This window comes from Marmota flaviventris, chromosome 11 (genome assembly GCF_047511675.1).
Source record: "Marmota flaviventris isolate mMarFla1 chromosome 11, mMarFla1.hap1, whole genome shotgun sequence".
In the NCBI taxonomy this organism is placed as follows: Eukaryota; Metazoa; Chordata; class Mammalia; order Rodentia; family Sciuridae; genus Marmota; species Marmota flaviventris.
Window position 1 is genome coordinate 58,364,630 of NC_092508.1, and position 21,770 is coordinate 58,386,399.

At 41.5% G+C, this 21,770-nt stretch overlaps 1 protein-coding gene across 6 annotated transcripts in view; it reads left to right on the forward strand.

Moving 5' to 3' along the window:
- Sp3 (Sp3 transcription factor) overlaps positions 1 to 21,770 on the forward strand; it is a 110,844-nt gene that overhangs the window by 9,462 nt on the left and 79,612 nt on the right. Inside the window, exons 1-3 of one of the 6 annotated variants that reach the window (XM_071619063.1) lie at positions 561 to 1,060; positions 2,595 to 2,753; positions 14,398 to 14,757. The exons of 1 other annotated variant lie outside the window; for it this stretch is intronic. In XM_071619063.1, the coding sequence (XP_071475164.1) occupies positions 14,572 to 14,757 (186 nt within the window). In that variant the 5' untranslated portion in view covers positions 561 to 1,060; positions 2,595 to 2,753; positions 14,398 to 14,571. Of the gene's footprint in view, positions 1 to 560; positions 2,754 to 14,397; positions 14,758 to 21,770 lie in introns of those variants that run through there. 4 more of the 6 variants (XM_071619064.1, XM_071619062.1, XM_071619065.1 and 1 more) reach the window with 4 other exon arrangements.

Here is a 21,770-nt window from a genome sequence, read left to right on the forward strand (position 1 = left end):
TCTGACCTGGGCCTCTTTCTCCTTCACCTGGTCTTTGCCACACCACCGCGCCACAGCGCACAAGCTTGGGCTGCATCCAAACCTTTTCTCTAAGGAGTTGCAATCATGCCCTCTTTTCCCTGTCCTGTGGGAGGTGCCACTCGCGTGAAAGGCCTTATTTGCCACAAGGGCCTCCTCCAAACTCCTTTATGTGCCTTTAACCCGCTTGGCGGGAGCCGCTGGATGTTTTTGCATTTTCTAGGTCTGGAGAAGGTGGGACACAGACTGGCAGAGTTGCCGGGCAAGCTCCACGATTTCCAGCTCCCCGGGGAGGCTAAGGTCCTTCACCCGTGGGTCGCCTGATGGAGGGGAAGGAGGTGGAGAGGGAGCAGGGAACGGGAGAAGGAGAAGGAAGGAAAAAGAAGGCATAGGGAGGAGGGAATAGGGAGGAGGGGAGGAGGGGAGGAGGGAGGTGGGGGTTGGGCGAGAGGCGTAGAGGGAGAGGAGGAACCGGGAGGAAGGGGCGGAAGGAGGGAAAGGGGTGGGGAGCCCAGAGCCGCCCGCACCGGCGGCCCTTCCTAACCCTGCGCCCAGCGCGCCGCCTGGGCCCCAAGATGTTGCAGGCTGGAGGCGCCTGGGCGTTTCCAACGTGGAAGGGCAGCGCCAGCTTTGGTTTGGGCGCACGCAGTGCTGCGGGGCGTGCGGACCCGGGAAGTGAGCGGAGGGCCAGGACCACGCGGTGGGTCCCCGCGCGGCTCCAGGGGGCGAGGTAGCCTGCTGGGGCCCGGCCACGCGGCCTTCCTGGGCCTGGCCCAGCTGTGCTTTCTGTAGAAGGCAAAGGCCAAAAAGCACGTCTCGGTTTGGACGCTCAGATCTGCACGGCGGGAGTTGAAGGATCAGAGGTTCACTGCATTCTTCAGCCAGCTCCTCCAAGGGGATCCTGGGCCAGAAGATGGGGTATTCACTTCTGTGGGCCTCATGTTGGAAACCTGCGGGAGAAGGGGAGCTTGTGAGCAGAAGTGAGCGCCCATGAAAGAAAGATGAAGTTCTCTGGTTCAGGAATTATCCTCCCCCAGTCTCTGTGAGTGGTGGGGTGAAGGGTAGGGTCACCTGAAAGAAGGGACAGCTTGTCAGGGTTCAGTGGGGCAGGTGGTCCACGGGGAAGCCCTGTCTTCTAACCGACTAAAGTGCTGAGCCTCTTAAATAGAGTTCCTTCTGGTTGCGGAGGCGCACATCTTAATCCCAGATACTCAGAAACAGACAGAGGATAGAAGGTTGCAGTTCTGTCTGGGCGACTCATTGAGACCCTGTTGCAATATAAAGAAGGACTGGCTGGGGATGTAGCTCTGTGATAGAGCATCCCTGGGTTCAGTCTCCAGTACCTGGAAGAAAAAAAGTGTCTCTGGGATACTTATCATTACATAGAGACAACATTTATTGTATTTGGTCTTCCTTTTTGCCTACTGTTCTCTACTTTCAATCCCAAGTTACAAACTCAAACGTTTGTTTCTACTAACACTTGATTGGATGTCTTTCCTTGATTTTTTACTATCCAGTCTCCCATAGGCCTTTGGACATCTTGTGAAAGACCGTGCCAAGAGTCCAACTCTGGAAACAGACTTTTCACCAGCTGATTCTGAGCTCCACAGTAACTAGTTTTATGACTCCCCACAAGTTACTTAACCTCCCTACACTACAGTTTCCGCTGCTATAAAATGGGGATGATTAAAAAATAATACCCACCTCCCAGGGTTGACTGGAGGATTAAATTAATGATTCAACCAGATTTTATCTGGTATCTTAGTCTGTTCTGTGTTATTATAACTATGCCTAAAACTGGGAAATTTATAAAGAGTAGAGATTTATTGTGCTCATGGTTCTGGAGGCTAGGAAGTCCAAGACCATGACACAGACATGTGGCAAGGGCCACATGGCAGAAGGTGGAAGGGTAAAAGAGGGTAAGGCAAAACCCACTTTTATAATAAAGCCACTCTTTGTGATAACTCACTCCTGAGATAAGAACATTGATCCATGTTAAGGATAGAGCCTTCAAGACCTAATCACCAATTATCTGGCTATACCTCTCAAGACCTTTGCATTATTGAGGAGTAAGTTTCCAACACATGAACTTCGAGAAACACATTCACACTATATCATCTGGTCTTAGACTGCCCTTCCCTTTTACTTGACTTCCTACACAGGGAGTTGCTTGACAGTATGTTTTCTTTGTTTATAAACATCTTGTTTTCCAACCTCCTTTTATTTATTTATTTGTGTGTATGCGTGTGTATGGGTTGCTGGGGATTGAACCCAGGGCCTCACACATGCTAGCCAAGTGCTCTACCACGGAGCTACATCCCCAGCTCTCAACTTGCTTTTAAAGTTCTTTACACAGAATCTATTTTTATGTATATTTAAGAGCACCAACTTAATACATTGCTCATGTATTGAGGTTTGAGGATGGCAAGTTAAAGTCTAGCCAGAGAAACTTATTGAGATCAACTCAAATTAAAAAATAAAAAGGACTAGGGATGTAGCTCAGTGGTAAAGTGCCTCTGGATTCAATCCTCAATACCATCCACCCCCAAATAAAAGTTTTCTTTTATTTTTTCCAGATCAGCCAATCTTTACTAATTTGTACTTGAAATAAAATTTATCAGTTTGAAGTGTAAATGCAGTTTCTATTACGTAACCGGAAAATTTGTCACTTTGAAATGTCAAGATTCCAGGCAAGGAACCAGAGTCACAGAAGGTTACACAAATCCAGAGTCCAGGTAAAGTGAACTGAATGGTTTTCATAGTTATTTCAATTAATGTAATGAACTTATACCTTTCCAGTGATTTTCTTTTCTCTTTCTTTTTTTTTTTTTTTTCCGGGTATTGAGGATTGAACTCAAGGGAACTTGACCACTGAGACACATCCCCAGCCCTATTTTGCATTTTTTATTTAGAGACAGAGTCTCACTGAGTTGCTTAGTGACTCCCCATTCCTGAAGCTGGGTTTGAACTCGAGATCCTTCTGCCTCAGCCTCCCAAGCTGCTGAGATTACAGGCATGTGCCACTGTGCCAGGCTTCCAGTGATTTTCTTTTTAGGCTTTAATATATATCAGTGCTCTTCTGTTTGTATTTCTGTAACACTTTTTAAACAAAATTTCCTGGACAGAATGTGTAGCTCAATAGTAAAGCACTTAGCATGCACAAGAGCCTGGATTCCATCCCCAGCACCACACAAAATAATAATAAAATTTTTTTAAAAATCCAAATTCATAGTTCACTCCAACCAGAGTAACCTTCCATTTTTATTGCTTGGGTTATAGAGGGTCACTCATTCAACAGAATTTACTAAATAACTACTAAGTACAGGTCTTGTGCTGATGCTTAGGATAGAAAGTAAGATCTGGTCCTTCTCTGTGACAAGCTCCAGGTCTTATTGATGGACACTCATCTAGATGGTGACATATAGTAACTGTCTCAGGGGTTGGTGGATGTGAGGAGACAGACTTATTGCAACCAGTGGGACACCAAGCAGTAACTGTTGTGGGCTAGGAGGACAGCAATGATGAGGAGGCAGGAAAAGCTTCAGAGAGGGCTGGGGATGTGGCTCAAGCGGTGGCGCGTGCGGCCCGGGTTCGATTCCCAGCACCAAATACAAACAGTGATGTTGTGTCCCCCGAAAACTGAAAAATAAATATTAAAAAAAAAAGCTTCAGAGATAACTAGTTTCCCAGGCTGAATATGAACCTTTAATTTATAAGTGGGTCATTTTTCCTGATGTGAAGACTATTGTGTGTGTGTGAGTGTTGGTACTTTGCCCTAATCATGTTATCATATATACTAGTCATTTGATTGTACTTTCTGATACATTAAGAGTATGCTTTGTGATTCCTTCCTCTGTTGATAAATGCAATGAATTTATAATACGCAGATCCTATTCCATCACATTCTAAAAACTGGCCCCCAAATTTAAATATATTAGTTCTTTTTATCAGGTATGATTGAGTTTTTTTGTTTTGTTTTGTTTTGTACTGGGGATTGAACCCAGACCCACGTTACCACTGACCCATATCCCCAATTCTTTTTATTTATTTTTTAAGTTTTGAGACAAAGTCTCACTAAGTTGCTTAGGGCCTAACTTGCTGAGGCTGACCTCAAACTTGTGATCCTCCTGACTCAGCCTCCTGCGATGCTGGGATTACAGGCATGTACCACCACACTCGGCTACAATTTGAGATTTATAAAACATAAATATCTTAAACTTTTTATTTTTTTGTAAAGCATATAATTTTACATTCATCCCCAATCAGTAGATGTCAGGCTCGGTGGTGATCTTCTGAAATTACTTATTGTTTTTCTTGGATTAGCCCCACCCTTCATATATTGGATTTATGATTTCTAGCCTCTCATTTTCTGTAGTGAAGAGAAAGCCACAATATCAGTGTGGAATTCTTTTAGGCTTTGACATTTCTTTTCCTAAACTTTTATAGTTTTCTAGCCCACAGCTAATTTGACTAAAGTTATTGTTTATTTTTCAGTGACCTGCTTTTTTAGAATCTTCTCAAAGGATTTAACTTCATTTTCATAATTTGGGGTTTTGTTTGTTTTGAGGAGTTTTTTTGCATTCATATATAGTTATGTTAAGTAATGTACATAAATACATTTTAGAACAAATAACTAATTCTAAACATACAACTAATTCAGCGGGACCTGTGTTGTCTCGTTTTTAAAATGCTGGTTATGGGGGCTGGGGATGTTGCTCAAGCGGTAGCGCGCTCGCCTGGCATGCGTGTGGCCCGGGTTCAATCCTCAGCACCACATACAAACAAAGATGTTGTGTCCGCTGAAAACTAAAAAATAAATATTAAAATTCTCTCAGTCTCTCTCTCTCTCTTAAAAAAATAGAAAATAAAAAAAAATGCTGGTTATGACCCAAGGAATTTATTTCACCTCAGTAGATTTGTATGAAGACCTGCAGTTTGAACAGATTAAAGAGTTAAAGAGCAGCTTCCTACGCTGGGCACAGTGGTATACACCTGTAATCTAGTGGCTTGGGAGGCTAAGACAGGAGGATTACGAGTTCAAAGCCAGCCTCAGCAAAAGTAAGGTGCTAAGCAACTGAGTGAAACCCTGTCTCTAAATAAAATACAGAATAGGGCTGGGGATGTGGCTCAGTGACCGAGTGCTTCTGAATTCAATCCCTGGTACCTGAAAATAAAAAAGAGCAGCCTCCTAGCATTCATGGCACAGTGGCAATAGTGGCCTTTGGCAAGGGATAGAGTGTTAGTGATCCAGAGAGCTGGTGAAGCAGTGTTCCATTATAAGAGCTTCCACTGTATTAACATTTTGTTGGGTTAAATTTCTGGGTCAACCACTAGGGTTTGGAAACCTATTTGCCCTCAAGCTTTGGCTGTTATGGTTTGAGTTTTAAAGATACCTGACCTGGATCTAAATCTCTCAAGCTTACAATCAGTGTTAATGGCCCACAAATTTCATGTTACATATTTAACCAACCATCACTGAGCTATTTTAAGGTCGTTTGATTATATCCTTTTCTATGGATAGAACAAGGAGATTGATAAACTGTCTAAGCAAATCTAAGAAAACATTCTTCCTAGTTTATGACAATGTTTGAGGCTTCTGAGAATGTCTGCTTAAGTCTTACTCCTGTTTTTTTCTCCAGAGACACAGAATTTGAAAGATGTCTCATGAATTCAGAAAAGGGTATGGCAAGCAAAAATATTTAAATTGAAATTAAGACCTTCCTTCTCTTTGGTGGAGGCTGTCAGATGCAAAAGGTATTGGGGGTCTATTCTTCCAGAGAGCATAGTCAAGGCAGGTGGGGATTCTCCTGGGCTGAAACTTTTATTTGCCCCTGTCTATAGGCCTAGCTCTCAGAAGCTTACCCTTTTCAAATGCCTGTACTTCAGGGATGATGGGGTCAAAGTAGGAATGGATCATCTGTTACAAAATATCTTGGAATCTCTGCCTGTGACTCAGGTACCTCTATCCCTTCTAATGTGGGCACATATTTATAGCCTTAATTTTTGAGGATGGCAGGCCTGGAACCTTAGAACTGTTTGATGTGCAGATTGCTGGGAAGTAGGACTGGTGACAGATGTGTACTGTGGCACATTTCCTGACTTCTCTATATGTTTTTCTGAATCTTCTAAGATGGAATTCCCTTGTAGAGTTATACAGAAGACCTAGGAATGTTGCAGAGAGAAGCCAATCAAGTCTGCAAACAGGGCCTTTCTTAGTCTGTTTTTTGTTGCTAGAATAAAATACCTGAGGCTGGATAACTTATAAAGAGTAGAAGTTTATTTGGGTCATGGTTCTAGAGTCCGGTAAGTCCTAGAGCATGATACTGGCATCTTTAGCATTCCTGTCACATCATAACATAGCGAGGGGTGTCACATGGTGATTCAGAGCAAGCATGCTAGCTATGGTCTCTTTTTCTCTTCTTATAAAGCCTCCAGTGCCATCATGGGGGCCTTATCCCTATCCTCATAACTGCATCTAATCCTAATTACTTCTCAGACCCCACTTCCAAATGCTACTAATATATAACTTTGGGATTTAAATTTCTGTTACATAAAATTTTGTTTGAGGGGTGGGATATTGGGGTTTGAACCCTGAGCTACATCCCCATTAAGCCTTTTTAATTTTTAGTTAGAAACAGGGTCTCACTAAATTGCCTAGGTTGACCTTGAACTTTTGATCCTCCTGCTTCGGCCTCCTGAGTCACTGGGATTACAGGTGTGTACCACTGTGTCCAGTTTCACTATATGAACTTTCAAGGAAAACATTCAAACCAAAGCAGGGCCTAAAGGGGGGGTGGCACGATGATCAGTTTTATACTCCTCAGACCTCACATTGTCAATGTGGGAGTGACCAGCCTCTCAGGGACTGATCTATGCTAGTCATATTCACTGAAGACTCATGAGTGAATTGAATGTCAGTTCACAATGAGGATACTCATTTCCAGTGACCAATGGACTCATATATGTTCGTCTGAGAACCCTACTGCTAAATCCTGGGTACCTGGGGAAAAGTACTAGCAACCAGAAAGTTGTTTACTAAATGGGCAATGTAATGACAGCTTTTTTTTTTTTTTTTTTTTTTGGAGCTGGGGATCCAACACAAGGCCTTACACATACAGACAGGTACTCTACCACTGAGCTACACCCCCAGCCCCCAGAAAATTGTTTGGTTATCTCAAAATCTCAGAACAGAAATAGATGGTGTTCTAGGGGAAATTATCCTCCTCAAATTTGTATGCTGAAGTCCTAACCCCTAGTACCTCAGAATGTGACCTTATTTTGGAAATAAGGTCATTGAAGATATAATTAGTGAAGATAAGGTCATACTGGAGGAAGGTGGACTCTTACCCAATAAGACTGGTATCCTTATAAAAAGGGGAAAATAACACAGATACACACGGAAGGGGAACACCATGGGAAGATGAAGGCAGAGATCAGCGAGATGCTTCTATACTATAAACCAAGGAATGCCAAAGATGGCAGCCAACCCTCAGAGCCTAGGGGAGAGGCGTGGAACGAATTTTCCCTCACAGCCCTCAGAGGGACAGCCCTGCTGACATACCCTCAGACTAATAGCCTCCAGACTGGGGGAGTAAAATCTCCAAGCCGTCCAGTTTAGGATATTTTGTTATAGCAGTCTTGGAAAACTAATACAGATGGTTTTACAGGCTGTTTTGCATTATGGAGCTTAACAAATTACCTCATAACCTGTTTAGTGATGAAATTATTTGTAATCTTTATATCTAAGTATTTGTCTCTTGGCCAGTACTGGAAAACCAACAGATGTGTATGGAAGACAAATGCCCAACAAGAATGTCCTGAGAGCACCTTGGCTAGACCCTTTAGATTTCATTCATTAATTCAACAGCATTTGCCAAGCATTGAATGGGAGAGCGCCACACACAGGTGCTGAATGAGTGGGAGGAAAACAGCTGAGACTGTGTCCCTCTGAAGTTGAATGTTTGCTTTTTCTATCCAACCATGTTCTTCTAATTTTGTCTACTTTCTTCTAATTTTGTCTAATCTTGTTACTTTAAAAATTGTATTGGATCAACTTTATTAATGTAAAATTTTCAGTAGAATTCATGTATCTTTTTTTAAAAAAATTTAGTCTTTGGGTTTCTTTCTCCTAAATTCAAAAATACATTTTTTTTCCTGATGTGTCAATACCATTTATCATACCTCAGTTCTTTTAGTCACACCACAGTTACATCTCACAGTATATCTGTGTTGTTCCTGCCAAGCATTTACACACTGTCCCTGGAATATTCTGTTTTGTGATTAGAAAAATCACCTGGGTCTGTTGCTTTAAAAAAAAAAAAGGAAAGAAAAGAAAAAACAAAGAAAAGCAGATTGATGACCCTTACTCCCAGAGATTTGGATTGGTAGGTATGTGGTGGTACCCCAAAATAATCAGGTTAAACAGGCACCAGGCTCTGTTGACCTCATTGATTTTTGTTGAGTCTTTGTTTGTTTTGGTACTAGGAATTTAACCAGGGGCACTTTACTGCTAAACTACACCCCCCAGCCCTTTTTATGTTTTGAGACAGGGTCTTACTAAGTTGTTTAGGGCCTCAATAAATTGCTAAGGCTGGCCTTGAACTTGGATCTTCCTGCTTCAGTCTCCTGAACTTCTGGGATTACAGGTGTGTGCAACCATGCCTGGCTGATTTCTGTTAATCTTTTTTTTTTTTTTTTTTGTGCTGGGTATTGAAACCAGGGCCTGTGCATGAGAAACAAGCACTCTACCAACTGAGCTATATCCCCAGTCCTGATTTCTGTTAATTCTTAACAGTTTCTTTCTTAAAGCATAATCTAGGTTCCAAACTCTGGAAGACCCGAGCTTGATCTTACTTTGGTGATTATTGCCAGTCTTTAGGACTTAGGGTCATTTTCCTAAGACATTAGAAGTAGCGTGGGTGTCTTGAGTCAGACTCATTCATTCAGCATCATTTTTTGAGCTCCTGCTATGAACAAAAGACCGTAGTACTGTTCTGGGGTCTGGGAATACGTTAGTAAAACAGACAAAAACCCCTTGCATCCTAGTGGGGGAGACGATAAGTCAATGCACCTAGCAAGTGGAACTGTGGAGAAGAAATAAGTCATGGTGTTTGTGAGTACAGAGTGTCCGCAGGCATTGTAGTTTTAAATGGGGTGTTCCACGTTTGACAGTGATTCAAAAGTGTCTAGAAAAGTGCCTTGAGCAGAGTCAGCAGCTAAATGCACATAGTATGTTTCCAGGAACAATTTGGAAGCTGGTGTGGCTAATGGAAAGGAGAGAGAAAGAGAGGGGCAGAAGTAAAGTTAAAAAGGTCATAAGGGAACCAGATCCTGCCTTGCAAGGGCACTGCAAGGTCATTGGCTTTTACTCTGAGATGTGGAGCAGAGCATTGGAGGGTTTTGCACAGTGGTATGATCGGACTTGTGTTTTTATAGTGTCCCTCAGGCTGCTGCAGGGGGAACAGGAGTGGAATCAGGGGACTGGCCAGGAGGTGACCCCAGTCAGCCAAGTGAGATGTGTTGATGGCTGGCAATGGGTGGGTAACAGTGAAGATGGTGAGAGGTGGCTGAAACCTGGATATATTTTAAAAGTAGAACCAATTTTCTAACAGATTGGATGTGGAAAGCGGGAGAAGATATCAAGAAGGACTTTACTCAGGGTAAATCTTGGCATTCTTTCTTGGAATGCCAAGCAGAAACATCGCATATGAGGAAGCATGTGATTTGCCAGATTCTGGCAACCATGCTATGCCCATGAGGAGATCCAGCCTGAGAAGGGAGCCAAAGCTGTGTTTGGCAGGGCAGAGTGGCAGACTAAAAACCAATCCGAAAGACTGCTGGGCCCCTGGATCAATACCTGAGGTCTGACTGACCTCTGCACTTTCAGTTGCATGAATCAATGAGTCTCCTTTGTTATTTGTTGTCTATTACTTGCATTCTAAACCATGCTTACTTCTTCTGTGATTCAGATTCTTCGAGAAGTCTCTCAGATGCACTCTTTGCCTAAAGAAACTCACTTAAATCTTCATTAGAGCAGTTTTAGGTTCACAGCAGAATTAAGAGGAAAATACAAAGATTTCCCACGTATAGCCTCCTCCACTATCAAAATCCTTCTCCAGCCAGATGTTGTAGCACACACCTAGACTCCCAGCAACTCGGGAGGCTGAAACAGGAGAATGGAAAGTTCAAAGCAAGCCTCAGCAGCTTAGCGATACCCTGTCTCAAAATAAAAAATTAAAAATGGCTGGGGATGTGGCTCAGTGGGTGAGCACTAGGTTCAATCCCTAGTTAAAAACAAACGTACTCACCAGAGTGGCATCTTTGTTACAATTGATGGAACCGCACTGACATATCATTGTCACCCAAAGTCCATAGTTGACTTTAGAGTTTACTCTTGGTGTTGTACATGTTAAGGGTTTGGACAAATATAAAAATATCATGACATATATCCATTATTAGAGTAGCATACAGAGTATTGTCACTGACCTAAAAATCCTCTGGACTCCACATATTTATTCCTTCTTCCATCCAACCACTGATCCTTTTACTGTCTCCATAGTTTTGCCTTTTTAAGACTGTCATGGAGTTGGAATTGTACAAGATATAGCCTTTTGGATTGTCTCCTTTCATTTAGTAATACACATTTACATTTCCTCCATGCCTTTTTATGGTTTCATAGCTCATTTATTTTTACTACTGAATAATATTCCATTATATGAATGTATCATAGTGTATCCTGTTGCCTACTGAAGGACATCTTGTTTGCTTTCAAGTTTTGGGCCATTATAAATAAGGCTGTTATAAACATCTGTGTGCAGATTTTTGTGTGGACATAAGTTTTCAAGTCCTTTGGGTAAATTCCAAGGTGCACAATTGCTGGATTGTGTGGCAAAAATATATTTAGTTTTGTAAGACATTGCCCAACTGTTTTTCAAACTGGCTGTACCATTTTGCATTCCAACCAGCAATGAATGAGAGTCCTTATTACTCCATATCTTCACCGGCATTTAATGTATTAGTGCTTTGGATTGGGCCATTTAAATAGATGTGTAGTAGTATCTCTATTTGAATTTGCATTTCCCTTATGACATATGTGAAACACCTTTTCATACATTTATTTTCTATCTGCATATTTTCTTTGGTGGATGTCAAGGTCTTTGGCTCATTTTTAGATGGGGTTGTTTGTTTTCTTATTGTTAAGCTTCAAGAGTTCTTTGTATATTTTGGATAACAGTCCTTTATTAGATGTGTCTTTTGCAAATATTTCCTCCCAATCTGTGGCTTATTTTCTCATTCTCTGGACAGTCTTTTGCAGAGCAGACATTTTAAATTTTAGTGAAATACAATTTATCAATTCTTTCAATCATGGAACATGCCTATGGTATTATATCTTAAAAAAAAAATCACTAACCCAAAGCCCATCCAGGTTTTCTCCTTCCAGAAGTTTTATAGTTTTACATTTATGTCTGTGGTCCATATTGAGTTAATTTGGGGTGTATCTGGAACAACTGGATATCCACCTGCAAAAAAAAAAAAAAAAAAAAATCTAGACACAGATCTGTGTCCGTGGATGTCCAGTTGTTCCAGATATGCCTGAAAAAATTATTCACAGTTTCACCAAAGCTGGTCTTCAGACTTCAGGGACAGTTGTCCCAAAACATCCTTTTTCATGCCTCTCCGATCTCATTGAATTGATCTTGTAAATTGTGAACTCCTTACAGCACTGTCAAAAGCAGGGCCAGACCTACTCAGTGTGGCAGAAAGCCTGCAATTACTAGTACAACATCCGCCACTTAATAGGTAGTTTACTGCCTGTGTTCTGCAAAGTAGAGAGCAGATATTAAGGGACTTACCCTGGATCAGAAAGTCTCTATAAGATTAGTATGTCTGGTGAACTAATTATAATACACCTGTCATATAGAAGCAAGTAGAGCATTTCAGGAGGAGACCATCTGGCTGGCTGCTTTACTGATTGGTAATATATTGGTATAGATAAAAGAGTTCTGAACCTTAGCTTTATGGATCCAATAAATTCTGGGTCCGTTCATTCAAGGTGATCAAGCCAAGAAAGATCAGTTCATCCTGGTCAAACCTGTAAGAGACGGATATGTAAAACAGCTTGTCAGATTATTTATAATTGAAGGTGTTTCTCACACTTGAGAACCTGTAGACTCTTTTTTTTGGGGGGGAGTATTGGGGATTGAATGAACCCAGGGGGCTTAATCATGGAGCTGCACCCCAGCCCTTTTTATTTATTTATTTATTTATTTATTTTTGAGAAAGGGTCTTGCTAAATTGCTTAGGGTCTCACTAAGTTGCTGAGGCTGGCTTTGAACTCGAGATCCTCCTGCCTCAACCTTCGGAGTCACTGGGATTACAGGTGTGTAGCACTGCACCTGGCTTAGACTCTTGAATATATCCCAGTTTGAGACACATTTCATTCAACCTTGCATTATGAGGCGATCCCTTGACCAAAACAGTCATAAATACAAATCCAGTCTGGCCATTGATACTACATAACTGTACTCTGTAAAAAAGTGTCGAGGCAGGTGATGCTCATGTTAAAATTTTTAAATTATCTTTAAAGTGAAAACAAACAAAAAAATCAAAATTTCTCCTAAAGAAAAAATTCATGGACTTCGGAGAATATGATTTAAGACTCCTATCTGAAAAACAATGTAATAGGAGGAGGGCTTTGTTTGAAAACTGGGGCTCTTATGTACACAGGATGCTCTAAAGCAAGTTCACTCAGGAAACTGGTTTGCAGATTCGAAGGCAGATTGGTGAGTGTAGAAAAAGAACAGAGGGAGGTGGCTGTTCTCAGGGAATATGTATTACCTAAGAGTAGTTATCCTGTCTGCATTTGCTGCACAAATACTTCTGTTTAAGTCTCTACATATCATGGAGAACTGAGCTAGGTAGAGAAGCACTGGACACAAACTCACTAACTTCCCTTTTCCTAGACTTCATATTGAATCCACAAATCCTCATTACCAGTGAAATCACTTTAGGTAAATAGGAATTTACCTAAATCCCTAAAATAGGAATTACCTAAAATAGGAATTCCTAAAATAGGATTTTACCATTCCTATTTAGGTAAAGAGCTGTCTTCTTAAAGGAAGAGACTTGACTCAGGTCAGAGGAACTCCACAGCCCACGTCTTTCTATGTTGCTAGTTTCCATCCTTGAACTTAAACTTATGTACTACTGGGAACAGTAAAAGCAACTTTTAAACTCCCAATTTTGTCTCCCACTGAGTAAGCCTCACTCTTGCTCTCAGATCTTTCCCACTTCCAGACTCAACGGAGTCCGCACTGGGAAGCGGGGAGCACCCACAGCCCATTGCCTGGTACTCCCTCCTCGCTCGGGAGCCAGATTGGACTAAAGCCAGGCTGGGCCTGGGCTGCCTCCCGGCAGCTGAGAGAACCCCTGCCGCGCCCAGGCAGAGATCCCGGGGGCCGGGGCCTGCGGGTATTCTATCGCCAATTCCTCCCCCGCCCCTCAGATCCCAGAAAGGGCATGTCATTCTTGGTAAATGCCTTCGTGCTCTTTAGGAAGGTTAGAACTGGGAAAGAGGGTGCCTGGACTTTCTTAGAAATGAGAGGGTCCCCACGAGCAGGTCTTAAACAGCGATGATCGCCAACCCCTCCTTTACCTGTTGACCCCCCCACACACACCAGGTGCTGTTGCCTGCGCATGCGCCCCAGGGACTTCAAACGCCCTTCAGGCCACCCCTGAGGCTAGCTAGCATTCCCTACCTCTGCATCTCACTGACGGTTCCTGTCAGAGGTTCCTCACCAAATTTTAGGCACCCACACCCCTTCAATAGCCAGCTGTAGAGAGCTCTCCAGGAAGCTTCTAGGATTTACCATAGAATACAATAGGATTTACAATCCTTTTATCAGAAAGGATGGCACTTTTTTTTTTTTTTTTCCAAAAGCCATACCCATTTTCCTGAACTCATCTTGAAACACAACTTTCTGGTTTCTATTAGAGCTATTGATGTACATTTCTTATTGATTCTACCAGAAAATTGTTGAAAGGGCTGGGATTGTAGCTCAGTGGCAGAGTGCTTGCCTAGCACGCGTGAGGCACCAGGTTCAAGCCTCAGCACCACATAACAAATAAAATAAAGGTATTCTGTCCATCTACAACTACAAAAAAAAAATTTAAAAAAGAAAATTGTTGAGACATAAGGACAAATCTGATTAATTTGGGGATGGGATTGTGGCTCAGAGGGAGAGCGCTTGCCTTGCACGTGTGAGGCACTGGGTTCCATCCTCAGCACCACATAAAAATAGAGCAAAGATATTGTGTCCACCTATAACTAAAAAATAAATATTTTTTTAAAAAATATGATTAATTTTGTTTTTCCCATAGGGTTCCATATATTGGAGGTACTTAGTTTGTGGAGTGAATAGTAAATCAGAGGTGTTGTACACGTGATACACACAGAAGACTGGACCTTTCACAGGCTTCCCTCCATAAGCTGCCTCTAAGCAGAGCTTCCCTGGGATGCCTCTGTCCTCCCCACTCATCTGGAGCTGAGGGGCCATGTTTCTGGGGAAGGAGCCTCCAGGTCCTCGAATCTGCAGTAATCCAGTTCTGATTGGTCAGTGCTTAGACCAAAGCAGTCAAACGTCTTTAATGTCAGCCCTGCATGGAAGCAGACAGGATGACAGAGAAGAGACCCTGGACAATACTTGTTGTAGCAGTAAGTCACCTGCCCAGGTTACACAGGTGAGTTAAATGCTAGGTATGTTGAGTGAGAGAAGTTGGGGAAGCCAGGTGTTGTTGGAAACTGAAAAAAGAGGGGCGATCAATTCACCTTTCATTAATTACTTGTGTAATGTGGGCAAAGAGCTGTAGCTTGGAGTCAGGGGGGCCTGAATTCTAGTTCTAGTCTGGAGGCCTGCCCTTGGAATAGGGCAAATCACTTCATCTTGTAACAGTTAATTCATCTTCACAGTAAGAGGGGATGGTTGAGGCTCTAGTGAGATATTGTAGATGTAGAAAGTCATGAATGAAGCCTGAGAGTGAATAGGTCAAAGAGAAAATGTTTATATGTTGAATCTTTCTGTGGAAGAAAGCTTCCATTTTCTTTCTGTGTTTTAACAGGATATGTTGATTCTAGATCAAACCTTGGGATTGAGCATCAGACAAAAGATGGGAAAAAATAATTAGGAGTGTGCAATGTTAACATGATATTGCAATGCCTGATGTGCACAGTTGTATTTTTGCTTGAAATAGGAAGTGTTTCTTGTTAGCTAGATCACGATTGAATCATGCTTCTTTTTCTTTGTAAAGACAGTTTGGTTTCATTTCTTCCAAAGGGACTCACAACACATTGCCAGTAGGTTATCTCAAAGTTTGGCAGTTTAATTTATCATCCTTGTTTCTGTGATTTGGTTTTAAAAATCGCTTGCTTATGTTTTTCTGTGCAAATAGAATTACTTAATAGGAGAAAAGGAAATAAGGCAACGGTTAGAAAATAACCTAAAAGCAGAAGTTGTGTTCCTTTCACATGAGTTTTCAAGTGTGTGAGCCACACTTTCTGGTGTCTGCAGCTCATGGTTGGGAAAGGCCAGAGCTCTGTTGGGCAAAGTTTGAAGAGAAGATTTATGAGGAGCCTGGGAAATGCAGGGGAGACAGGCTTGTGAAGGGGGTGCTGGGGATACAACTTTGAGCAGAGCCCCTTAGTAGCAATGAACACCACTCACAAAACCAGTTATCATCTATGTAACAGAAATGTGTTGTGGACTTTCTAACTTCTCAGACACGTGCTATATTTTAGGAATCTCGAAAGCTCCCCATGGGAACTTTCTCTAAACTGGTTCTGTTTAAGATCAAACCCCTGACCCACTGACCAGTAAGATAATTTTCTACATTTCAGAGACATTTGGGATTTGAAAGTTTTGAAAATAAGTATAATAGCTTGGAATTTGGAACAGAGATTTATAATTTTCACAATATGCACTTAAACTTGAATTGCTATCATTGGTTAGATATCAGATTTGTTCAACTCATAATTCCCTCTCTTTTTTTCCAGATAAAAGCCATAAATACAGTACCAGGCGGAAAATAAAAGCCAATGGGTAGCATGGAACAGCTGGTTGTTTTACTGGCAAAGGGAGTTTTCATAACTCATTCATATACTAATTATTATTGTTATTGTTATTATTATTATTTTGGTACTGGGGTTTTAACCCAGGATGCTTTACCACTAAGCACATCCCAGATCTTTTTATTTTTTTATTTTGATAAGGTCTCAATAAGTTGTTTAGAACCTCACTAAGTTGCTAAGGCTGGCTTTGGACTCATGATCCTCCTGCCTCCGCCTCCCTGCTGCTGGAATTACAGGTGTGCGCCACTGTGCCTGACAATTTTTTTAATTTAAAAAAATGAGCTTTTAAAAAAAGTTTTCATGTGCGTATCAAACCTCCTCCTGTAGGAGGTGCAATGCTAAGCAAGTGCTCTACCATTAAGCTACGCCCCCAGCCCTTCCCTTCTATTCCCTACTGAATTAATGCCAAGACTTGCTTTTGGCTGTTAATAATTCACTATGAATGTTTGGTTTCTGTTTTTAATCTTGATAAGACAGCACTGGTTATTGTAGTTTTCAGAGAAAGAATGGTACCTGGGAAAGTAACTCCCACAAGAGTTTTAAGGAGCGATCTTTGTTATACAAAAAAGGATGTTATTGTTGTTTTAACACATTTTGCATTGGAAAAAAATTGTTTTATAATTGCTTTTGTTGTTAAAAAACAAAGTGAAATTCAAATGTATACAATCTGTCTGACTAGTTTTGTGATGAGACAGCACATTCCCATTTCTATTTATACCAAGTATAAGGTGATGAATTATTTTTACCTTAAGTTTTATGTTTTAAGAAAGACTTTATTTTTTATTTTTATAGATATATTTCTTTTTTTAAAAAATTCTTTTTTATTAGTTGCTCAAAACATTACAATGACCTTGACATATCTTATATGTGATTCAAATGGGGTACATACTCTTATTTTCCACGTGTACAGATTGCAGGATCACATTGGTTATACAGCCACGTTTATACATAGGGCCATACTAGTGTCTATTATATTGTGCTTCCCTTCTTATCCCCCCAAGAAAGACTTTAAATGTAAGAACTACAACTAAGGGGCAGCACAGAAGATTATCTCCTTGAGCTCTCTGATTAGTGTCACCATCTCAACAGGTCTATTTTGACTACCTTATTTAAAATTGTGATACTGCCCTTCCCACACTTGATCGCTTTTTCAACAGCACATACCACTTCAAGACCTACTAGCTTACTTATTATTATGTTTATTATCTGTCTTCTTCTTCTAGAAGGAAGCCCCCAGGGGGGCAAGATTGTTGTGTTGCAATTTTTAGTGCCAAGAACATGGTCTGGTTCATAGTAGGCACATAGTACATATTTGTTGAATGGACTAGATGTCTATGTGTCTGCACTTTTTTTTTAGTTGTAGGTGGACTCCATGTGTCTGCACTTTCAAATCCTTTTCTGTTCATAGAATAACACCAAGCTATAAGAACCCTAAGGTACATTTCTTAAAAGCAGCCCTCCCCCGATGTAAATAATCAAAGTATTGTCACAGTACTAATTTTGAGTCAGAAATGTTTGGAGTTCCAAGTGCCAACTTTGTACAGGTCATAATGTGAAAGCTCTCTGGGTTTCTAGGTCAAGTCAATGTATATTTATGATGCATTCATGTCCGTGTACTTGGTACTGAACCCTCGGTGGGATACCCCAAAAAGGAAAAGGCCCTGCTATTGTTCTCACCAAGTTTGCCATCTGACTGGGAAAGTTAGTGATGGCTACCTGCTGGATCATGACTGTTAGTGAAAAGAGGACCCACTTATGTCTGACAAAGATCTGCTCTGAGTTTCAGGCCTATTTTTCCACCCTCTCAGGTCAATGAATATCATTAAAAGCACTTGCAGCCACTTGCTCAGACCAGTAGCCAGTCCCTTTGGCCAGATGACCAAAGATTTTTAGAGATTATTTGTGCAGTGAAACTGAGTTGAATGTTTTCAAAGCATTTCCATATTTGAGCAGTCTTGAGAGGATGACAGAGGAACCTGCTGTCCTCCGCTTGCTGTGTGTGGTTCAGTCCTGAGAGGATGCCCAACTCTCTGGTCTCTTAACCAAGGCCCAAGTCTATGCTGGAGCTAGCTTCCCAGTCAGAGCCACCAGGCGCTCCCTAGCAAGTTTCTCTGGGTTTTCATCTGATCTCTGCAGAACCCTCTTCTCATTCTCTGGTCCTTCCACCAGTAGCCCCTCCTACACATCAAAAACAGATTCATGTCTCTCAATCATAGCTTTTTGTCTTATCAGACCCTTCTTTAAGAATCAGCTTTACAATAGTTTATAAAACTGAATTCAAACTCCTCACCCTAGAATTTTAAGACCTCCATCAAATGATTTCCTCTGGTTTAGAAGACCTTGGCTCCTACTTGACCAGAATGAGTGTTGTGCTGCTGGCTGGCTGGTCCAGGGTGCTCATTTGGATACTCATCCTATGCCTCCATTTAAGCTGTTTATTATCCATCCATCTATCTTTTCACTCATTGAAAAGATACTGAGCTTTTAGGCAGTGTTTTGGCCCCTGGGGATATGAGTTTGGCAATGTGAATGACATCCTCCCCTTTTCTTCCTCAATCCAAGGCAATAGGAATAAACCAATTCAGCACCCCCTTTCTCAAAGGTTTACAGACTCTGAGAAGCAGATGAGGGTAATGGTTAGGAGCAAACAGTTAGGAATTGGGTAAATCTGGGGTGGAACTTTGCTCTGCCACTAAACCCACGATGGGGGGTTGGGGCTGTAGCTCAGTGGCAGAGCGCTTGCCTAGCACGTATGAGGCACTGTGTGAGGCACTGGGTTCAATCTCCAGCATCACAGAAAACTAAATAAACAAAGGTACTATGTCCACATACAGCTAAAAATATTTAAAATAAATAAATAAATAATACCCTAAGATACTGAGCAGGTTACCCAATCTTCCTATGCTTCCTTGTCTATAAAATGGGAAGCATAGGTACCACATGGGTTTGTTGTGAGAACAGAGATAATAGTTAATAGTGATTTTGTCTTTTCTTTGTCTGAAAACATGCAGCACAATAAATGGTAAGTATAAATAAGTAAATTTATTTATATATAAGTATAATGATGCCCAGTCATTTAAGAATGAGTGACTATTGCTTGTAATATTTTTTATAATATCTTTATTTTTTAATTTTTTTAAAGAGAGAGAGAATTTTAATATTATTTTTTAGTTTTCGGCAGACACAACATCTTTGTTTGTATGTGGTGCTGAGGATGGAACCCGGGCAGCATGCATGCCAGGCGAGCGCGCTACCGCTTGAGCCACATCCCCAGCCCTAATATCTTTATTTTTATTTATTTATTTTTATGGGGTGCTGAGGATCAAACCCAGTGCCTCACACTTGCAAGGCAAATGCTCTACCACTGAGCTACAACCCCAGGCCACTTGTAATATTTTTTTATTTTTATTTTTTCTGTGTTTTTTATTGGTGCATTGGAGTTATCCATAATAGTGGGGTTTGTTACTATGTATTTGCATGCAATATAACAATATAATTTGGCAAATATCATTCCCCAGTTTTTCCCCTTCCTCTCCCCTCTCCCATCCCGGGTTCCTTTCTCTACTCTACTGATCTTCCTTTCATTTTTATGAGCCATACCCCACCTCTCTTTTTCTTTTTCCTCTCTAGCTTCCATATATGAGAGAAAACATGTGACCCTTGACCTTCTGAGTTTGGCTTTTTCATTTACCATAATGATCTCAAGTTCCACCCACTTTCCTGTACATGACATAATGCTGCATAAGGTTTTTATGTGTCATAAAATGCCCTCTTCGATCAGCTGTCCTTAACAAATGCATGATGGCAAGCTTGGTGGCGCACACCTGTAATCCCAGTGGCTCTTGAGGCTGAGGCAGGAAGATTGCAAGTTCAAAGCCAGCCTCAGCAACTCAGTGAGACCTTGTCTAAATAAAAAATTTAAAAAGGGCTAGGGATGTAGCTCAGTGGTAAAGTGTCCCTAGGTTCAATCCCTGGTACCCTCCTCCCCCCCAAAAAAAGTATGGTGAATACAGGCACAGTAAGAGGAGGCTTGGCCATCTCATCTCTCTCCTGTTGGATCCCCAGTTCCTCAGGGATGCTAGCTTCTGCCTGTCCTGTCTATACCCTCTCCTAGTAACAAGAAACCATTTCTGTGGGCTGAAAGCCATCAGGATTGAAATGGAGCTGCCTCTCTCTGATCCGAGGCTAATGGGATAGGGAAACTTTTACAAACTGGAGGGTGCCTGAATTTCCAGCTAGTGTTAAGTGGCCATGGCAAAACATAACCCATGGCTTCAATTTGGTCTGTCAAAGATGGAATTAAAAGTAAATTTGAAGTTTCACAACATAGTTCTCTCTATTACGGGTGCTGCTGTGCATTAAAATGGTCTGTGAGGCTCATTGGGATGGGCAGAGATTCAATCACTGCTAATGGCTTAAGGAAATGGGGTGGTGAGAATTAGGGTCATCCATCCCAATTGGGGCAAGGAGGAGAACCAGGAAAAGTGTTTTTCAGTCTTGACATCCTGCCAGCTGGAGCTGGAGGGAAATGTTTTTCTGAACTCATTGAGCAGCCTACTCACAAATCATAGAGATAGCTGCGTTCAGTGAGAATAGACATAATTTTTATGTATTCTACTTAAAGACTTGTACCACCCACTCAGAATTGTGCAGAGCACCCCCTAGGGACGCTTTAAATCTACCACATCGCTAGGTAGAAGTGCACTTTAGCAAATGCCATGATAACTGGTTTTATATAATGAGGCTATTTATATATCCCCAGTAGCAATTTGGAATATTACATGACAAATATGATTTGGCAGATAAATTCATCAAATCTTGCATATTTAATCATTAATAGATAATTAAGATACTCTCTACTAGTTATAATATTTAAGTGTGGTATCTGTTTTGGAATACTTATTTGGTGTTAGGTAGTCTCAATAAGAATGAAGACTCTAGGCCAGGTGTGGTGGCATATGTTAGTAAACCCAGTGGCATGGGAGGCTGAGGCAGGAGGATCATGAGTTCAAAGCCAGCCTCAGCAAAAGTGAGGTGCTAAGCAACTCAGTGAAACCTTGTTTCTAAATAAAATACAAAATAAGATTGGGGATGTGGCTCAGTGATCAAGTGCCCCTGAATTCAATCCTCAGTAACAAAAAAAATTTTAAAAAGAATGGAGAGTCTAATTAGACTGCAGCTCAACTTTATATTTTCAAAAAAACACCCCCTTTTTGTAGGTTCTCATCTGGTTCTTAGACATGACTGAGCCAAGGGCAGAGTTCACAATGATCACCATTTTATAGCTGAAGAAAGAAAGAGAGGGGTTAAATGACTTGCCAAAGTCACAAGTCTGTAAATAGCAGAAGTAAAATAAGAATCCTAGCGGCCATTATTATCATCATGATGATTATTACATTGGCTCTTGGCATACATCTCTGATTTCTCTGGTGTGCTGTGCTGCACAAAAGGTCTTCAGGAATGCACATGCCCCAGAGCTGCCTCAGTCCACCCAGAACTGGGCAGAAGGGTCCTTGACTTTCACTGGACAGGTCAGGGCTGGAAGCCTGGCTCACCCTCCTGGCCCATTTCCTGGTTTTCTGGGGCCCCGGCCTGGGTGGGATGGTTAGAACTGGAGCCCTTTTTACAT